At 38.1% G+C, this 17,788-nt stretch overlaps 1 protein-coding gene across 8 annotated transcripts in view; it reads right to left on the bottom strand.

Moving 5' to 3' along the window:
* The window catches only part of FHIT (fragile histidine triad diadenosine triphosphatase), a 641,137-nt gene that overhangs the window by 426,195 nt on the left and 197,154 nt on the right, over positions 1-17,788 (bottom strand). For 6 of the 8 annotated variants that reach the window (XM_072875902.1, XM_072875908.1, XM_072875904.1 and 3 more), the window contains one exon: positions 10,621-10,736. In XM_072875902.1, coding sequence (XP_072732003.1) covers positions 10,621-10,720 — 100 coding nt within the window. In that variant the 5' untranslated portion in view covers positions 10,721-10,736. Of the gene's footprint in view, positions 1-10,537; positions 10,737-17,788 lie in introns of all 8 variants that reach the window. The other 2 variants (XM_072875907.1, XM_072875906.1) reach the window with 1 other exon arrangement.

Raw genomic sequence — 17,788 nt, 5'->3', positions numbered from 1 at the left:
AAGTCCATCAGACCAGACTGCATAAAAAGCAGTATTTCCAAATTCACCTACTTAAACTCAATCTCGTCGCACACAATTTCCAGATTTAGGAAACAAACAGCAATGAGGTAATCTCAATGCACTTCCAATTATTAACAAATAAAGATAACAAATCCTGAACTAAACCTAGCTGCTCTTAGGCAGTTTCTGTAGAGAGGTCGCTCATCTGAATGCAGTATGATGTTAAACTGGAGAGTATCAGTAGGGGAATTTTCAAGTTTTATTGTACAACATGAACATCTGCTCAAGAGAGCTCACTGAGAGGTGCGGAGGTCTATATGTTTTGATCAGAAACATTAGAAGTCAGCAGGTTACAAGGAATAGCAAAAAGTAAATACATTAGCAAATAAATAGCAGACTATACACACTTATGCAACCTTAGAAACCTAGATATAGTATGAGTGATAAGTGAAATACATCTGTATCAATGAATTATGCACTCCATTTCCTACTGTAGCCTCATTTTATAACAAAGCCTCCATTGCCTGCTATGTTCATACCTAACTTTACACAAGACAACTTATTAAAACATAATTTACCCAATTACCTTGCTCAGAGAAGGTGCTCGACCCTCAGCTGATGCTCTGCAAAGCAATTATAGGGCCATTTGGAATCACTGTCTTGGACAGTCTCACCTGCCAGTTCCAACCCCCAGGAGAAAGCATTTCCTAAACAAACAAAGGAGCACAGCTGAGCAGCTTTGGGCACACAGCAAAGTGGGAGAGACTGTATGCGCTACCTTCCTGAGCAGGCAGTGGAGGAAAGCACACCACTGGGCACGAGTTAACTGTGCTACGGCGGTGGAGAGGAGGCAAAGGAGGGAAGGACTTTGTCCTACCTAAAAAGCAACAGATGCCAGAAGGGGTGAAGCCCAACAGAGGTGGGGCCTTGCATCTCAAAGCTCAGTTATTTTGCACAGCTATCCAGAAGTCTAGTACTGCTTCAGAGAATATTTCTTTTGTGAACAGTATTCCTTAAGTTGCCTCTGAAGAAATCTGTATCGGTGACTGGACTCTATTCAGACATCTGCACTCACTGGGGAAATACAGTAAATTGGATTTACCCTCAAAGGATTGACATCTACACCAGGTAGTCTGAAGAGATTAGGCTATGGCATTATTTATCATTCTTTATGCCCTGGAGAAGGTACTAGGATGACACACCACAGTGCACTATTCCTTCATTTCTGTATGTTTAGAGAGCATTCCTGCTTATTTTTCATGTACATGGTATGTCTGGTTTTCCCTTCTTCACTGTTGGAGATTGTACTGGTTTTGTCTGGAATAGAGTTAATTTTCTTCACAGTAGCTAGTATGGGGCTATGTTTTGGACTTGTGTTGATAACATAGGGGTGTTTTACTTATTGCTGGGCAGTGCTGACACAGAGTCAAGGCCTTTGCTGCCCCTCACCCCACCCCACCAGCGAGGAGGCTGGGGGGGCACAAGAAGCTGGGAGGGGACACGGCTGGGACAGCTGACCCCAACTGCCCAAAGGGACATTCCAGACCATATGGCGTCATGCTCAGCATATAAAGCTGGGGAAGAAGGAGGAAGGGGGGACATTTGGAGCGATGGCGTTTGTCTTCCCCAGTAACCGTTACGCGTGATGGAGCCCTGCTTTCCTGGAGATGGCTGAACACCTGCCTGCCCGTGGGAAGGAGTGAAGGAATTCCTTGTTTTGCTTTTTGCTTTCCCTATTAAACTCTCTTCATCTCAGCCCAAGAGTTTTCTCACTGTTCCTCTTCTGTTTTTCTCTCCCACCCACCAGGGGGGAGTGAGCGAGCGGCTGGGAGGGGCTTAGTTGCCGACCTGGGTTAAACCACGACAGAGGTCCTTTTAAGTATAATGAGTACAAGATGATTACTTGTGAAATTATGAAATACCTTCTTTAGATTATAATTATGGTACACCAAAGAATATTAATGTATGTTTCAACAGAAAAATACTAGGCTCTTCACAGCAAACATTCTAGATTCAGAAAACAGAAGAGATGACAGTTTAACATTGTATCACTAGATCTCCTCTTAGGAGTTGCAACAAGAAATTCATGTCAGATGCTTCTCAAAAATATGTACTTGAAGAAAACACATAGCTGTATTACACTGAATAGCACAAAATATTCCAATATGCTAGAAACAATAAGCAAGAAATGAAATTTCCAATTGACTTTCCAGCAAATCTATTTTCATTACAAATGGAGATTTTGCATGTATTGCATTACTTATGGTAATTGTGTGACATCTATTATGAATAACCATGTATTCCAATCATCTCTTTTAATTATATTCTGCCATAAGAGCAAGCCATGCAATACCTTGCCCAGACTCAGTTAACTGTGTGTGTGCTGCCTATCACATTCTGATGGCTATGTTGAGGACGAAAGGTCCTAGACGCACAAACTGTAATGGGAACAGCTTGTAACTGTCATCTCCTTCATTAGTCAGAAACTACTTAAAACAAAAGAATAAAAAAAAGCTGAATTTAAATTCAGTTATGTGCTGAGACAAAAAAAAAAAATATTTTTATTCCTTTCTTTTATAAAGTTCATGGTAATTGGTACCTGAATGCAAAGCACATGGATATCTGCTATTGATGCAGGTACTTAAATCTTCTGTAGTGGCAAAATTGCAACGGCAGCAAACACCCCTTTTGTACGTGTTATCTATTGTCCATTTATGGCTGTTGAGTTTGTTTGGGTTTACTGATATGATAAAAAGGATAAAATTACAGGTTTGTTCAATAACCACACCAATTACAAATTTGCTCTCTACTAGACTAGAAAATAACTGCTGGACTAAAAGTATTCATTACTTACAAACAGGACTTGACAGTTTTTTTAAACAAGAATGCCAATTATTGTGTTAAACCTCAAAGGAAACACTCATTTTATGTTTTTTTTTTTTTTTTCTGAATCCCACCTCAGTTTCCCTGCCACTTTTCATACAAAAGTTTGCTACCTCTTAATTTTACTTCCTTCTACATAGCTTTGTTCCTCTGTCTTTTAAACTTGACTTCTTCCAGCTCCTTAGGATGAGGCTTTTCTCACTAAACATTTAGCCAGGTTTCTTGCTATGCTAAAATATGAATGGGTAAACTCTTCTTTCCAGATGATCTCTGCCACCCCAATGACAGGAACCTCAAAGTAAATTCACTTAAGTCAGTTACTATAAAACTATAGCTGTAAGTTGATGTGAAAAATGCTAATATGCTTTGCAAATTGTTAATGAGGACAAACATGACAAAATGGGAGGCTGTAACTAACCTAACACACAGTGAAATAATTTTAAATATGAATGTAAGTTTAATTAAATATTTTCAACCTCAAAAAAATAAGCTGCTTTCATATAAAACAGGGTCTCAACAATTATATCATAAAAATAAAAATCACAACATTGGGAAGACAGTAGGCAGCCTCTATCATCAGCCAATTGATCTAAAATTTAGATGTTTTACATTTTTTTTTATGACAACAAGAACAGGCTTTCCAAGTTGTTCTTTACTTTATGGGCATGGTGTAAGTATGCATAATAGGTACCGCAATGGTGGGACTCTCAGACAAGGTTTCAAAAATTCTTCTGCATGTCCCTGGAGCTTGTAAGGACAAGCAGTTCCACTTTTAGAGGACATACATTAGTAACACACCTTCAAAACTGCACAGTGAGTGCCCCTGACACACACAAAGCAGTAGAGAGGTTCATGCATAATGTGGTTTTCTTTAAGTCATTTGTAAGTTCCAATCAACGATGACAATGAACAGGTGAATAAAAGGGATTAGACTAAAATGGAATTGGAATTTTTTAGCTGGATTTCAGCATATGTTAGCAATACAGCCAAGAAATTTAATTGCACAGATCCAACCTGTTATGACACCCAGCTTACAAGCCCATTTTTCAGAGACCTCATTACTCTCCGTACAGCGAGGTTTGAAGGTCAGTTGAACACATCACTAATAAGAGACTACTCATCCCTCCATGGCATTTGGTAAGATGCACCAGGCTCCAGCCTAGGAGCTACTGCGTCTCCCAGATGTGGCCTTAAGACAGCTTTTTTAATGCCTCTTCAGGTTGTGCTACAACCCGAGAAATTCTTATCACTAACCTGCTGAATGCAGGTAAATGAGTAATATAGTTAGTAACTTAATCCATTTGCAAATCAGCAAAAAATACTTTTGATTTCATTACTTTCATTTTTTTCTTTCTATTTAAAATACTAGCACAAAGCATTGAGAATGGGATTTTCACCAACACTATTATATTAATGCAACTATAACAACGCAAACAGAATAGGTAAATCCTTATGGTGAAGTACATTCTCCTTCAACAGTGAGCACCTTTCAAGCAAGGATTTGAAGGGAGAGAAAGTATTTTTATCAGACCAAATGATACTGTTGAACTCCAGCCCCCCAAATAAGACAGACAGACAAGCTTTTGTGCACAGAGTCCTGAACCTCTTATCTTCAGAAGCAGCATTTCCTAATGCGAGGCAAACACCATCCCTTTGTTTGTAGACTGCAAACAAAATGACTCCAGCCAGGAGATAATTAACTGGCCTCTCTATCACCACTAAATTCAAGTGTTCTGCATACACGGAGTGGAGCACTCATTATTTGGGCTGCCTGAGGAGAACTTTTTTCCCAGAAGGTAGCTTGAGAATACAGTGAAGCTGATCTACTGGCTTGCTGCTGCCAAGGGTGCAGTCCCACTCCTTACCCTCTGCGCAACATAGTTTAATTTAGCTAAAAATTATTAAGCATAGGAACTGTTTTTCTTACTCTCATTTGTGCAAGTAAACATTGTGGCATTAATAAGCCCTACCTGAAGGATCAGGACTGCTCATATAAGGAAGAGTCATGGAACAGCTTTATTTGGGACCTGAGAAAAAAAAACACAAAAAACTTGGGACTTTCCACTGATGCTCAACAGCTTCAGTATGGTATCTCAAAAAGAATGTATCTAATACTGACAATACAGAAAGTAAGTCTGAATCTCTTCTGCGTTCCTGCTGAAGAAATATACTCTATACTTCCCCCACATTTTCACACAAGATTCATCATTTATATCTGTTCTTCCCATTCAGGAGGTCTTTTCTACACCAGCAAAGGTACTTCATCCTCTTCCTAGTACTCTCTTCCTCTAGAGTTACTAGACATTTGGAGAAATTCATGTAAGTAGTTCACTCCTGATTGCACCAAACAACATTTTCTGCCTCCATGTTATTCCCTTGCTATCTCCAGGATCCTATTTAGCTTAGAAAGTCTTTACCAAAACCCCTTATTTTTAGCTCTTTGCTAAAGAGCTAAAAGGAGCATGGCTGCTCCTTAGCATTGTGCTAAAGCGAACTAATAATAATAGTAATGCATACAAAGCTTCTGTAACAAGCACTAAAGAGTACTTTCCCGCAGGGTTCGATATGTATAATGTGTAGTTGTAGCAGTGCAGTGTACATTATTGCAATATGTAAATGCAAATTTATATATTCTGCAATATAACTGAATTTTATTTTCTAAAACTTAGTTTTATGGCAAATATTAGCACTTGTTTAGGCTAAAAACCATAAAATTCATAATTATGTAGCATAAATACAGATGTGATAAATGTGCAATGTACAAACTAACTAAATCACAATAAACAACAGCTCTGTAACTTTATGAAGAATTAAAATTTCATATACATGCTAAACACCATTGTTTTCAACCAAACTTGTGAGACACTACTACTGCTCTTTCCAGAGCCAGTGTGCTATCTTCAACAGAAATTCTGTCAGGACTGTAACTAAATTGAAAATTACTTTTTAAATATATTAACAAATAATACTAATCAAAAGGATTATTTCTTTCTTACTGCAAATCTTTTAAGAAAAGCAGCAATCATTTGTGACAACACAGAATATGTCAGTCTCAAGTAATACAGCAATTCTGACAGCATATGACAGGGAAGCTCACAAACAGACAAATTGTACAGCAAAGCAGATGCTATTTGTACATTGCATGACCCTGGATCCCATCCCACCCATGCACCAGACCCAGAACAATTACACTGCAGCTTAGGGTGTTATCAAGTCTTTGAAGGAGCATCTGGTTCAACTAATGTTTTCTCTACTCATTAATAAAAGGAACAAGCTGCAGTAACTCACAGTACAGCACACTGTCTCGGCAACAAATAATGACCATTAACTTCATATAGTGATGAAGTTGCCAGAAAATATCACATGCTTTGGGTTTTTATATATGGCCTATTCCCCGCAATCAGAATACTTTCTGGTGGAAAACACTAGATCTCTACGAAAATAGCAATACCAAATAGTCCAGCAAAATTCAGTATATAACAGTCAAACAGTGGCTTTTTTTTTTCCTTTCTTTTTTTTAAATGGAAAAACCTTTTCATAATCAAACCCAGATGAAAAGTTATTGTAAAGTGTTTATTCTAATTTATTACACACACATATACATGTACACTTACTGAAGGATCCACACTGTCCACCACAAATCTCTATAAAATTGCTTGGTCCTGATAACCCTCAGCTCATTGTTCCCAGCTGGAAAGCCTGTTCTTTTTAATAACCAATTCAATAAACTGTTGAAAAATGCTTTGTATAATATAGTATTGCCATAGATCTGATGTTTGTCTCTGTCATTACATATTGCATTCAATCAATTTACAAATGTTGCTGTGTTCCTTTTGTGCTAGTTCTTCTTATGGCATCCTGAACACAAATCCAAAGATCAATACCTTGTCTGCTGAAAAAAAATTGGACATAACAAATGAATAATTCTATTTATAATAAAAGTCCTAGTCCCCAAATGGATTCTACTAATGTTCAAATTCATTTTTCATGTTTAACACAAGATGAAAGCAAGTACCCTGCACAATGCAATGAGAAAGGCAGTGATAAAAAAACCAGTTCATATTTATTGAAGATGTGAACAAAACCATGTAAAGCTATGGCGTATGGCTAGGAAAACATCAATAAAATGGTAGCTCATTCACTAAGTATTTGTTACCATATTAAAGAGCAAAAAGTCTCTGTCAAAGAGCAGATGGATTTTCTTTATAAAGACACTACAGTTCTGCTCTGAACTACGGAAGCAGCAAGGTTCTGAATGAAATAATTTAAGTAAGAAGACAAGTAGAAGCTTAGCTCATGCTGGTTGCATGAGCCGATTCAGTTCGTCTTGTGCCTTTTGTGTGACAGAAGCAATGCATTTGCTGACTATAGGCACATCCCTGCACTATTCCAGCTATTGAATAGCTACCTCCTTTAAAACAACTACGCAGTTGTTCAAGGGAGCCACAAATTACTTCTTTCACAATCACTCTTTGCAGAGCAGCAAGCTAACAGAACTTAGAGGAAACACCCTACTTTTCACAGAAAACGGTATCGGTACCTGTGTAAGCGTACAAATCCCAGCAAGCTTACACAATAACCAGCTCACCTCCTCCCCACTCCCAAGCTAACTGCTAAGATGTGCACTGCATACAGTATTCCCACCTAGACTCTTGGCTCCATAACAATTCACAGGCATTAGCAAAACAAAATCATGCCATTCCTGTACAAAACAGAAAACCAACATAAAAACACACCCCAGAAAACAATACCTCATTAATCAAGACTGTCCCCAATACCATGTGCGTGGCTGCTCTAAGACAGGCAAGTAGAAGGGGCAGGGAAGCCCCATCTTCCCCTTTGAAGTATATGCAAGAACAGAGCAGGTACGTACTCCTCATGTTGTCATGGGAGTTGAGTGACTTGATGTCTTCAGACAGACTGTGGTCAGACACCTCTGAGCCTTAATCATTTTCCTGTTAGGTGACAGCAAAGGGACTGGCTGTCCCAAGGGGAACACGCACTAATCCTGCACGCTGACCACGTGTAGCTCTCCCTCTCCATTTGGTTGTGCCAAAAGAGGTGAAGGAGTTTCCTACTACTGTCAAACACATGCGCATATTTTAGCTTACACAGTAGAGATTCCAGTTGAATGCCAGATATCCCTTACTCAATAGCAAGATCCCCGTTACTTCCTATTCAAGAATCTGCAATAATCACATCTTCACTCAAGGGGATCCTATTACGAACAGGTTCCTGAGTCCATGAACTAGCACGCACCCATTAGACAGAAGTCTAATGCTGGGGCAATTGAGGCAGCTTTCTCCAGGAACAGGGGAACTCTTTCCTTACCGTGAATACTATGTTCTTGCTATTCCTATTCTTGGTTACTATTAGCACAGTTTGACTTTCAAGTGTCAACTGAATTCACAGAATTGGCAGCTGGAAATAAACAAAACAAAACTTTGTAATGTGTTAACTGAATAAACATACTTTGGCATTGCTCAAATCACGAACACTGAACTCCACAAGACCATTTTGACTGAATTTTTTCCAGAGTATAGCTTTATTTTAAAACTATTACAGCAAATTCACAACTCCAATCCTACGTTCTGTTTCAAGATGGAATTTCAACCTTACTAGTTAATTAAAGCCACCACCTGGAGTGAGCTGGCTTTCAAACTGATTTCCTTTGTCTCTCTAATTCACACACATTAATATTTTATTTTCTACTGAAAAAAAAAAATGAAAAGGAATGTCACAAGTGTGCCAAAGACAAGGCAGATAAAATTATTGCAATAAAACAAAGAAAATACACTTGTTACTGCCAGGTCTTGAGATGAATGCTGCATTATACAGACATTTTAAAGGCTTACAACTGCAAATTGCTCTATTTTACATACTGTATTCTAGCCTTTGCATCAAGATCTTTTCTAATTTTTTCTTATTGTAATGAGAAAGGGAAAGGGTTGGGTTTTTATTACCTGAACATTTATTCAATGGAGAAACAAAGACTACATTATATATTACAACACATGAGCTATTAAAACAATGTGACACTATAAAATATGCTGCAATACTCATTATGGGATAACAAAGCTAAACCTGAGCAAATAAATGTATCTGCCAAACAGTCAGCAATAACTATACAACTAGAGTTTATAATCTTTAATTATTTAAGAAGGAAAGAAGCTTGTAATAATTAACTTTTATAGGCTGCTTAAATTGTCATTACTAGGTGCCCACAAAACTTTAAAAGAAGTATCTTTCACCTGAAATAACTCTTCTTTATTTTTAACAACAGATGCAATTGTTCACTTAACTGATTGATTGAAAAAAATCATTAACTGTTGTTTTTAAAACTTGCACACACAGTACAGATAACATTTTATTTACTCTCTGATGTGGACAATGCATATACCAACATACTGCTCAGGCGTTTACAGGCTCTGCATCTCACAGTGACTGATACGATACTGCCTTCAGGTAGCTGTGAAAATGTGGGGGTTTTTTAATGACAAATCTGTAAATCACACTGATTTACATCAGATACTTCAGAAACTTGAAGTTGAGAAGAACTGTTCATTTAATTCATTAAAATATATTGGTGAGATATAATTCATTAAAATATACTAGTGAGATAGTAACACCTTTAAAGTTTCTATAAAGTCTATGCATCTTTGCCACGCATTTATAACCAAATGATCTGACTTCTGGTACAAACAGACACCATTCAAAGCAGGCGTAGAGACAAGTTCTATATTGAACAATTATAATTACAGAAGGGACGAGAGGAGAGGAAGGTTCCATATTTCAGAAACACATTTATGGGTTTAAAAAAAAATATGGAAGGTTACTAAATTTTAAATTATACGTTAGATTATGAAAGAAACAACATAAAACTACAGAAGAACAAGAAAGCTTTCAATAAACTCCAGACGACTTTCTTCTTTTCCCAAAACACATTCAGCCATTGCCTGAGTTCCTACTAAAATTTTACCATGTCCTTCATGGAAATGAAGTGATCAGTCTTGAGTATTTCTGAAAAGTTCCACCTCCAGCCACTGATATCAGCACAAGTTACACAGCAGCAGAGTTTTGACTGGAAAATAATATGCTACACTACAAAATACACTGAATAGGTACAATTAGCATCTTGCAGAATCAAGTTCCTGTACAGTTTCTAAACTGAGAATTTTACTTACAACATGGGGCTTCCTTTTTACAACATGGGGCTCGGGAAATATGTGCGCTATACAGATGGTTTATTTAATCCATTCCTACCTAAATTAATCAAAGCAATCTGTCCCAAAAAAATAAGAGTCTTCATACAGGATTCTGCTGCTGTTTGACAAATCGTGTACATTTAGCTAGGAGAAGTTGAAAATCCTGAATAAAGAAGTTACCGCATCTAAAAATAAGTGACGTTATTAAAAGAGAAGCAGGATGTGTTATTTAGCATAATATGAAATTTAAACAGTACCACCTCAGATACACTTTAAAATGCTTTTAGTAGCACCTGGTTGTTTATACATCTTCTGTGGTGAAAAGGTCAATAGAAATTCACCTCTAAGGTCACAGTTGCTAAGCAACTGTTTTCGGCAGTTCTGCACCACCGATGAAGCGTGTTACGTTCCACTGCCTGGTTTCAGAATAAACCCGTGTAGCATCCTACCTGGCCTTTGAAGCGCACCGAGCTCCTCCGGCTTTTCCCAAGAGTACGGGTGCCCATCGTCCAGGCGCTGCTCGAAAGGATACGCCCTGGGACCACCGGCCTCCGGTTCACAAGAGCAAAGGAGAGCTCAGTCTTCAGGAAGACCACGGAGGGCTTGATGAGGTGCTGCCCGAATCTCAGCATGATTAATCTTCAGGGTCTGAAAGAGACAATAGTTAGATGATTAAAGGACTGACTTTGCCTTTCCAAACAGGAATAAGACAACCAAATTGCCTAGGCGGATTCTGAACGAAAGTGCCTCCTGGGCTCACCAAGGCATTGGGTGTTTTGGAAAGGTTGGTAAGGCTTTCCTAAAAGTACCACTTCTTCGAAGGGGTGGTGGAAAGGGCTTCTTTCCAAAGCAAAAATTTTACATAGAATTTCTTAAACCCTTTTCTCATCATCTTGGCAGGGCTACAAAATTCTAGACAGAGGACGTCATTTCTCCCTCCCATTTTCATTTGTTCTGCATTGTATACATTTGAGTCATATGTGCTTGGAGAAGCACAAACAGTATTTCACGTGCCCTTTGCCGCAATGCAAATCAATGCACACAGGACTTAGGAAATAAAGAAACCACATTTTCTAAATCAATCTCTCCACTAAATACCTCAACTGAAGAAATACTGACAAATTAAGGAAAGCATATTTAGTCCTTTTCCACCCATGCTTTCTAGTTTGAGCAAAGGAAATGTGAAGACAATCAATAATTGTGTGCAACATTTTCTCTTACGCAAAGAAAGCCAAAGATTTCCACTTTCATTCACCAAAATTTTCTCTCCTCCTGGTGAGGATGAAAATCTTTCTTAAATAAATAAGGCACAATCCTAAGAGTGTCTATTTTAGGTCTTTAAGCCCTAGAGTATTTCAAGTATTTAATTCAAACAGAAATATCCAAGGTGCTGCAGGGTAAAAGATGAAGTAAAGAAGAATTTCATGTGACAATACTTCAGACACATCGAAAGCATTACACTAACATTACCTTGCTTGAACCAAGTGACTAATCAGAAAATTCGGTTTTATAAGTTGCTTTAGATGGGGAAAGATACTGTTAGAGTCATGTTGAGTCTTTTGCTGCAGTTCTTTTCTTGCAAGCCTACTGTGTTTAGCAAGACCCAAACTCGGTTCTTATTCTAAAAGATTTATTGTAACTTAAGGTCCTGCTCCTTGTTTATGCTCCAACCAAAAGTACATGTAACAACCCCCTCGAGGTGCACACACTTTGAAAGTGTCTTTGAGAAGTGCTTGTTCTTTGGAAGGAAGTTCTGGCTTTTTCAGTTATCTGATTCCACAAAAGAACTTAACTAAATTAAGGATAGCAGATGTATCTAGTCAGGCTTTACACCAGAAAAACATGTATAAAACTTACTATAAGATACAGTAACCCATCAGATGACTACACGTTCAAGTAATACACATGCTCAAAACAAGACATGGTGGCTGCTTAATTTTTGAAAATCACAGATTAAAGGAAATGCTTGAGCAGACCATGGAAAAGTGGAGATTTTAACCATCCCTGTTTCAAAGATCTGAAAAGGTTCTATAATAATTTTTTTCCCCATAAAGTCAACAGAAGATTAAGTGTCTGAAAAGATGCGTCCCTTACCGTATATTAAACCTGAAACTTGACAGCATACAAAAATCAAGTCTCTTTAGCTACTAGAAGAATTGCTTACCAGAGGAAACACCTGCTATCTTGTGCTGATGTCTGAAAAAAAAAAAAATTATCAGGAACTCCAATCTTCCTCATTTCTCTTAAGCAGTCCATCAGCCAACCCCCCTGTGGGGCTTTCTCATTCTGATTAAAACATGCAAGAATGTTTTTACATGATATGATAAAGAGACATGGTTCTCTTTACAATGAAGGAAATGATTCTGACAAAGGAGCAAAACACATTAAATAGCCAGTGCTACCATCCGGTGATGAAACTGTAAGCTAGTATCTCCAGTAGGTGGAAAATCAAATGTACCACCACACCTGCTGTTGCATCTAGCAATACTATGGACAGAAATAAAAGTACTACAGATCATTCCTTATTCTCTCTTCCAGACTACTGATAACTAAAAGCACTGTCCAGAGAGACATGGAATAGACTTAAACACAGAACGAAGGCTTTAAAATAACAGATGCTGATTTTAAAATCTGATGCTTTGAAATTCAATTTAAGGAGGCAGAGAACCTGAGATTTTGGTAATCACCAGGAGAAGTCCTCTGGCTGTTTGCCGCCATAAGCAAAAACCAATAAACAATAGCAGGATAAGGTTGATGACATTGGAAATAAGGCCTGGATCCCATGCTTCAGCAACTGAGACTCCAGGGAAGCTGGAAATGGATGACCTGGTGCTCTTCTATTCTAATTATCTATCTAAAATTACTAGGGACTCCTGTGGGTCTTGCCCAGTCTAACAGTGACTCTGAAACTCACTGTTAAAAATAACCAAATCCCACTCTGAAGTGTATGTTGTGAAATTCTTCAAGTTGCAGAATGGAAGAAATATTGATAATTACAAGAACCAAGGTTAAATTTGTGTTAAGGGCTTTGTGTTAAGGGCTTCATGTTAAGGGCAAGGGCATCCCCCGAGGTAAAAGTTTTGCTAAGTCAAAACATCGCTGCAGGTACTGGTTTTGGGACAGACAAGGACCATATGGGAGAGCTGATAAGCAATAAAAGACAATTTTATTCCAACAAGAAATCCAATATGAAGATCTTCTCTTCTAGCTTAAATATCTAAATATCCTAAATATTCTGCTACACATCTAAACATTCCACTACCCTACCCAATATCCTGCTATCCATACAATAAAATTGTATCTCTCTTTTCCCCTTTAACTCTGAGGATTTGGAATCCTATTTAGATTTAATAGCAGACTACTAATCTGGCCTTAAGGCCTCCATTTAACATCTTCATACAAAAGATATTAAATTCATGGGAAATCCTGAGCGTTCAATATCTCAAAATGGGAAGAGCTAGTACCACAAAGCAGTGGGTAGAACATACTAGAATGATGGTAGAGCCCAAAACAGAGCCGAAATTCCAAAATTGACATTTGGGTTTACCTGAAGTCGAACAGAGCACTATAGCCAGTAGGTACTGCTCCAGCAGGTAACCTGTGGCAGGCAGGGAAACGGCAGAATTCCCTGGGCCCAAGAAGCTCATTCACAACTGGAAACCAAGGCCACGACTCTATAAATCTCTATATCATCACAGGCAGTTTGTGCAACCTCCAGTGACCCTATGGAGAATACATCTGCAATCCACAGTAACACCATAAAGGAGAAGGGTCTCTTCAGGATATTCACCATCATCTGGACCCTATCAGTTACTGACCATAATTTCATCACTGGAATGTTTTTATTAAAATTAACCCTAAGCTGTATTGGGAAACATACATATCCAATGGCCCTATCAGAACAATGCCATACATCCTTTTTGATAGTTCAGGAGAGACTTAAAAAAAAAATCTGTTGTCAGTTGAGTTGACATCCTGTGTAAATACACTCAACATTTGCCAAAATAAACATATGCAACTTCATTAGCCACAGAGTTTGGGTCACCATTGCTCTCTAATATTGATGGGTATTTTCAATGTTTTAAAAACAATTAAAAATGCATTTTCAGCAAATGCTAAATGGATCCATACATAGATTCTGTGGACCACAGAATTTAGGTTGACTATACCATGTATTCATAATACACCTACCACATGTATCTTTACTTATTTCACTGCCATCTTGTTAAAAAAATTCCAGAAAGATCAGTACAGTAAAAGCACTGGCCTCACACCTCCCTAAGCAATAGTTTGAAGAATCAGGTTACTGCCCAACTGGGTTGGCCCAGAATTATTAGAACATATTTAAAACATGCATAGAATTAATGCACGTATTAAAACCTTTTCTATTTGCTTACTATACAATAATATATCTGAATAATGCATTTCTGTCTCTTGATTCAGACTAAATAAATGCAGCATGTGTTTCAAACAAGTGTGTCAGTTGTATTGGTTGCGCTGTGTAATACTGCAGACTTCCCAGTGCTGTTCTCTCCAATTCTGAAAGGGGGTTATGGGAATTTTTTTTCTTAAACAACTATTTACGATCTATTATATATCACTTGAGCTGTTTTCTGCCCTACTCATCCTCTGCGTTTTTCTGTAAAGCATGATCGTCTGTGTTCAGAACCCATACAAATGCTAAAAAATACATTAGGGAAATGAGTAATGGGTGCGACTGAAAAATCCGTGGCTGCGCAGCAACACACTGCAGCAAGGCTGGAATATTCCAGAGTGCAGCGAGGCAGGAAACTGGTACCAGCAGAGTAAGTTTTCAGTCATCTGAATTCTACCTGCTTATTGCTTGAATGGCCTGTAAGCAAGCAGAAATCAATACAGTACAGGTGCGTGCATGCAGGTCATGAAATGCAAATAGTGTGTGCACAAGGTTTCCCAGCTGATTGGAATCACCTCACTAAATCTGTTCCTCCGGGGATTTCCATTTTTCACATAATGAGGAGGTCATTGCCAGCTAAAACAGAAACTAAATATAATTGGTGAAAGGTGTTTCTTCTTTAATGATAGTAGTCTTTCTAATCCCAGTAATAAGGGGGACAATTACATAGTAATGGTAGAAAATGAAAGAAATCCATTTCTGATAAAAGAAAATTTCAGCCCCGTTTAACACAGCTTCTATTCTGACTATTCAGATGAAAAGTGTATTTACTCTTTTTCATATTGCACATATACATTACATTGCCTATTTCATCTGCCTCATTTTCCTAATTAAATTTCCTTCAAGCTGTGTTCCTGCAGTTGTAGGTAGGAATATAGTATTAAAGGGTAACATTGCAAGTAGACTAATTTTACAGCCACAACAGATCTCAAATCTGCATAACCCATACTAGAAAAAAAAAAATTACACTGGCATTCTACATTACACCCTGAAAAATAAGTGTTAAAATTAAGAAAAATGTTGAGATACACTGAAATATTTTCAAATATTATTACAGTTTTGTAAAATTTCAAGAATAGGCACATTGCGTTTGCCCAGCCTATATAAGTACTACTCATACATTTAATGTATTTTTGAGAGGAAATCTAAACAGGTCTCAATTCTCTAAGTTTATTTGGTTTTGGGGGCTAGGGGTTTTGTTTTGTGCTTCTTTTTTTAAATAGCAGAAGCTGTAGAATCATTGGTGTCAAATACACAGGGAGAACTCTGAACAGAAGATAAGGTTCACCTAAAGATGGGTCCCTAGGACATCAAGATAGGTGTCTGCTAGTGACATGTCATCTCTAGAGTCAGAGAGCAGTAGCCTGGAACACCGTTGGGAATCACCTTCTCTGTGCTGACTGTAAGGAGCGATGGCACTAATTCTTTAAGGCTGTCTTCCTGCCTCCACAGACCTCCCCATTGGATGCTTAATTGAGATGGTGCTGGTACTCCAAAATGCCCCTTTATTTTATCATACAATTACTTGTCCTGAACAACAAGGTCCTTAAAATGTGTATATTAAAGAAAACCAACTGCAATATCGTTATGTCTCTGTGCTAATATAAATGAATATTTTAGAAACAATCCGAGGAGTATTCTTGAAGTTTGTCATCTTACCATATTAATATCACCTGTTCATTAATTTTGACACAATTTCACTGTAAAAACACTGCAAATTTACATGGCAAAATGAAAACAACATAGTTTTTTTTTTAAGGTCTTACAAAAAAAATAGTGGATTTTTTTTAATTCAGCAAGATAAGACAACTTGTGTCACACACTGTAGTTAAGGGAACAAAGTAACTCTCCAGTAAATGATGTTTATGGCTAACTTCAGATTTTTCCATCACATTTTCTAAGCTGCTCTTTATCCTACAAAACTATATCCTTAAATGCATATTTGGCATTTTTCCCTCTAAAAGGTTTGATTATGTGGAAAGTGATATTCCTACTTAGACATCTGAATTCTGCATCATGTTCAAGAACTGATGTACAATGAAGAACTGCCCTGCATGCTATCTCCCCTCTCTTCATGCTTTAGTATTTTTTACTCATTCTCTCCCCTCACCGCCACTTTGTGAGGATGAAATCCACACACTTCAGAATATTATTTGTTTAACCCAAGCCCATAGCAATGAATGTCCTTGTTCCTAGCAGCCAGGATTTGCCATTTTGATCAAAGAATACTTAGAAACACTAAAAAAAAGAAATAATTTTATTCTAAAATCACTCAGTTTTTCTACTAGCCCTTTGTCCCTAGAGCAGCTTTATCTCTCAGCATCCTCCACTCCCACCCTTGTACAAGATTTAACTATGTATTTTGAGTTCTTCCAGTTTCAGAAAACAGCCTCTAATTGAAAAAACACTCTCCCCCTCAGTGAGCCAAAATATAGCATGCTACTGCTATTTCTGTTCTGAAAAAGCCAAGAATTACAAAACTAGAAAAGGTGCTCAAGTATCTTCAGCAGCTGTAGCCTAGATTCTCTCCATGGGGATGGTATTTAATGCTCTACATGGGGTTGAAGGGAAAAGCTTGTGTGGATTATTTTCCATTTTCAGAAGCTACTGAACAGAAAGCCCATTAAATGTGATGCATGCAACCAATCCTGGCAGTGTTGACAAGGACTGATTTCTCACGTCATATGCAGATTATGATGGACTTGAATCCACTACATGCGGCTTCCCCTGCTTAATCTAGCAGCAAAGAAAACATCAAAATTATTACTGTTTAAATATATTGCCATTTTCTTAGCATGGTCAATCAAGCTAAATTATCTACACTTAAAATTAAAATAGACCATGGCCTGTTGCATAGTACCCAAGCACCTTAATGTGTATGATGCTAAGGGCTATCCATTTGCAACCCCATAGCCTGCCTTCCCCTTGCAGCTCTCTTCCCCTCCACCCAAGCTGCAGCAGCGCTTCCCAGCCCCTCTGGGACAGTAGTTTTCCATTCTGCTCTCACAGTGTTGATCTCACAGTCTTGCACCTGGAAGCCCTGGTATTGCTGTTATAGCAGATTCTCCTAGGGCATGACTGTAACCACCATGAGAATCGTCCCTTCCTCCACCCCATTCTACCGCCTGTTTGTAGCTTTCGGGTTACACCAGTAGACCCAAGAACGTGCCTACGCAAAGCTTACCAACCAAGCAGCACCCAACCCTGAGCACAGCACGCTCAAGTTAACATTAATAGCATCACGAGCAGGAACCCAAGGGAGGCC

This window comes from Ciconia boyciana, chromosome 11 (assembly GCF_034638445.1).
Source record: "Ciconia boyciana chromosome 11, ASM3463844v1, whole genome shotgun sequence".
Lineage (NCBI taxonomy): Eukaryota > Metazoa > Chordata > Aves > Ciconiiformes > Ciconiidae > Ciconia > Ciconia boyciana.
This window is presented reverse-complemented; position numbering and strand designations above follow the sequence as displayed.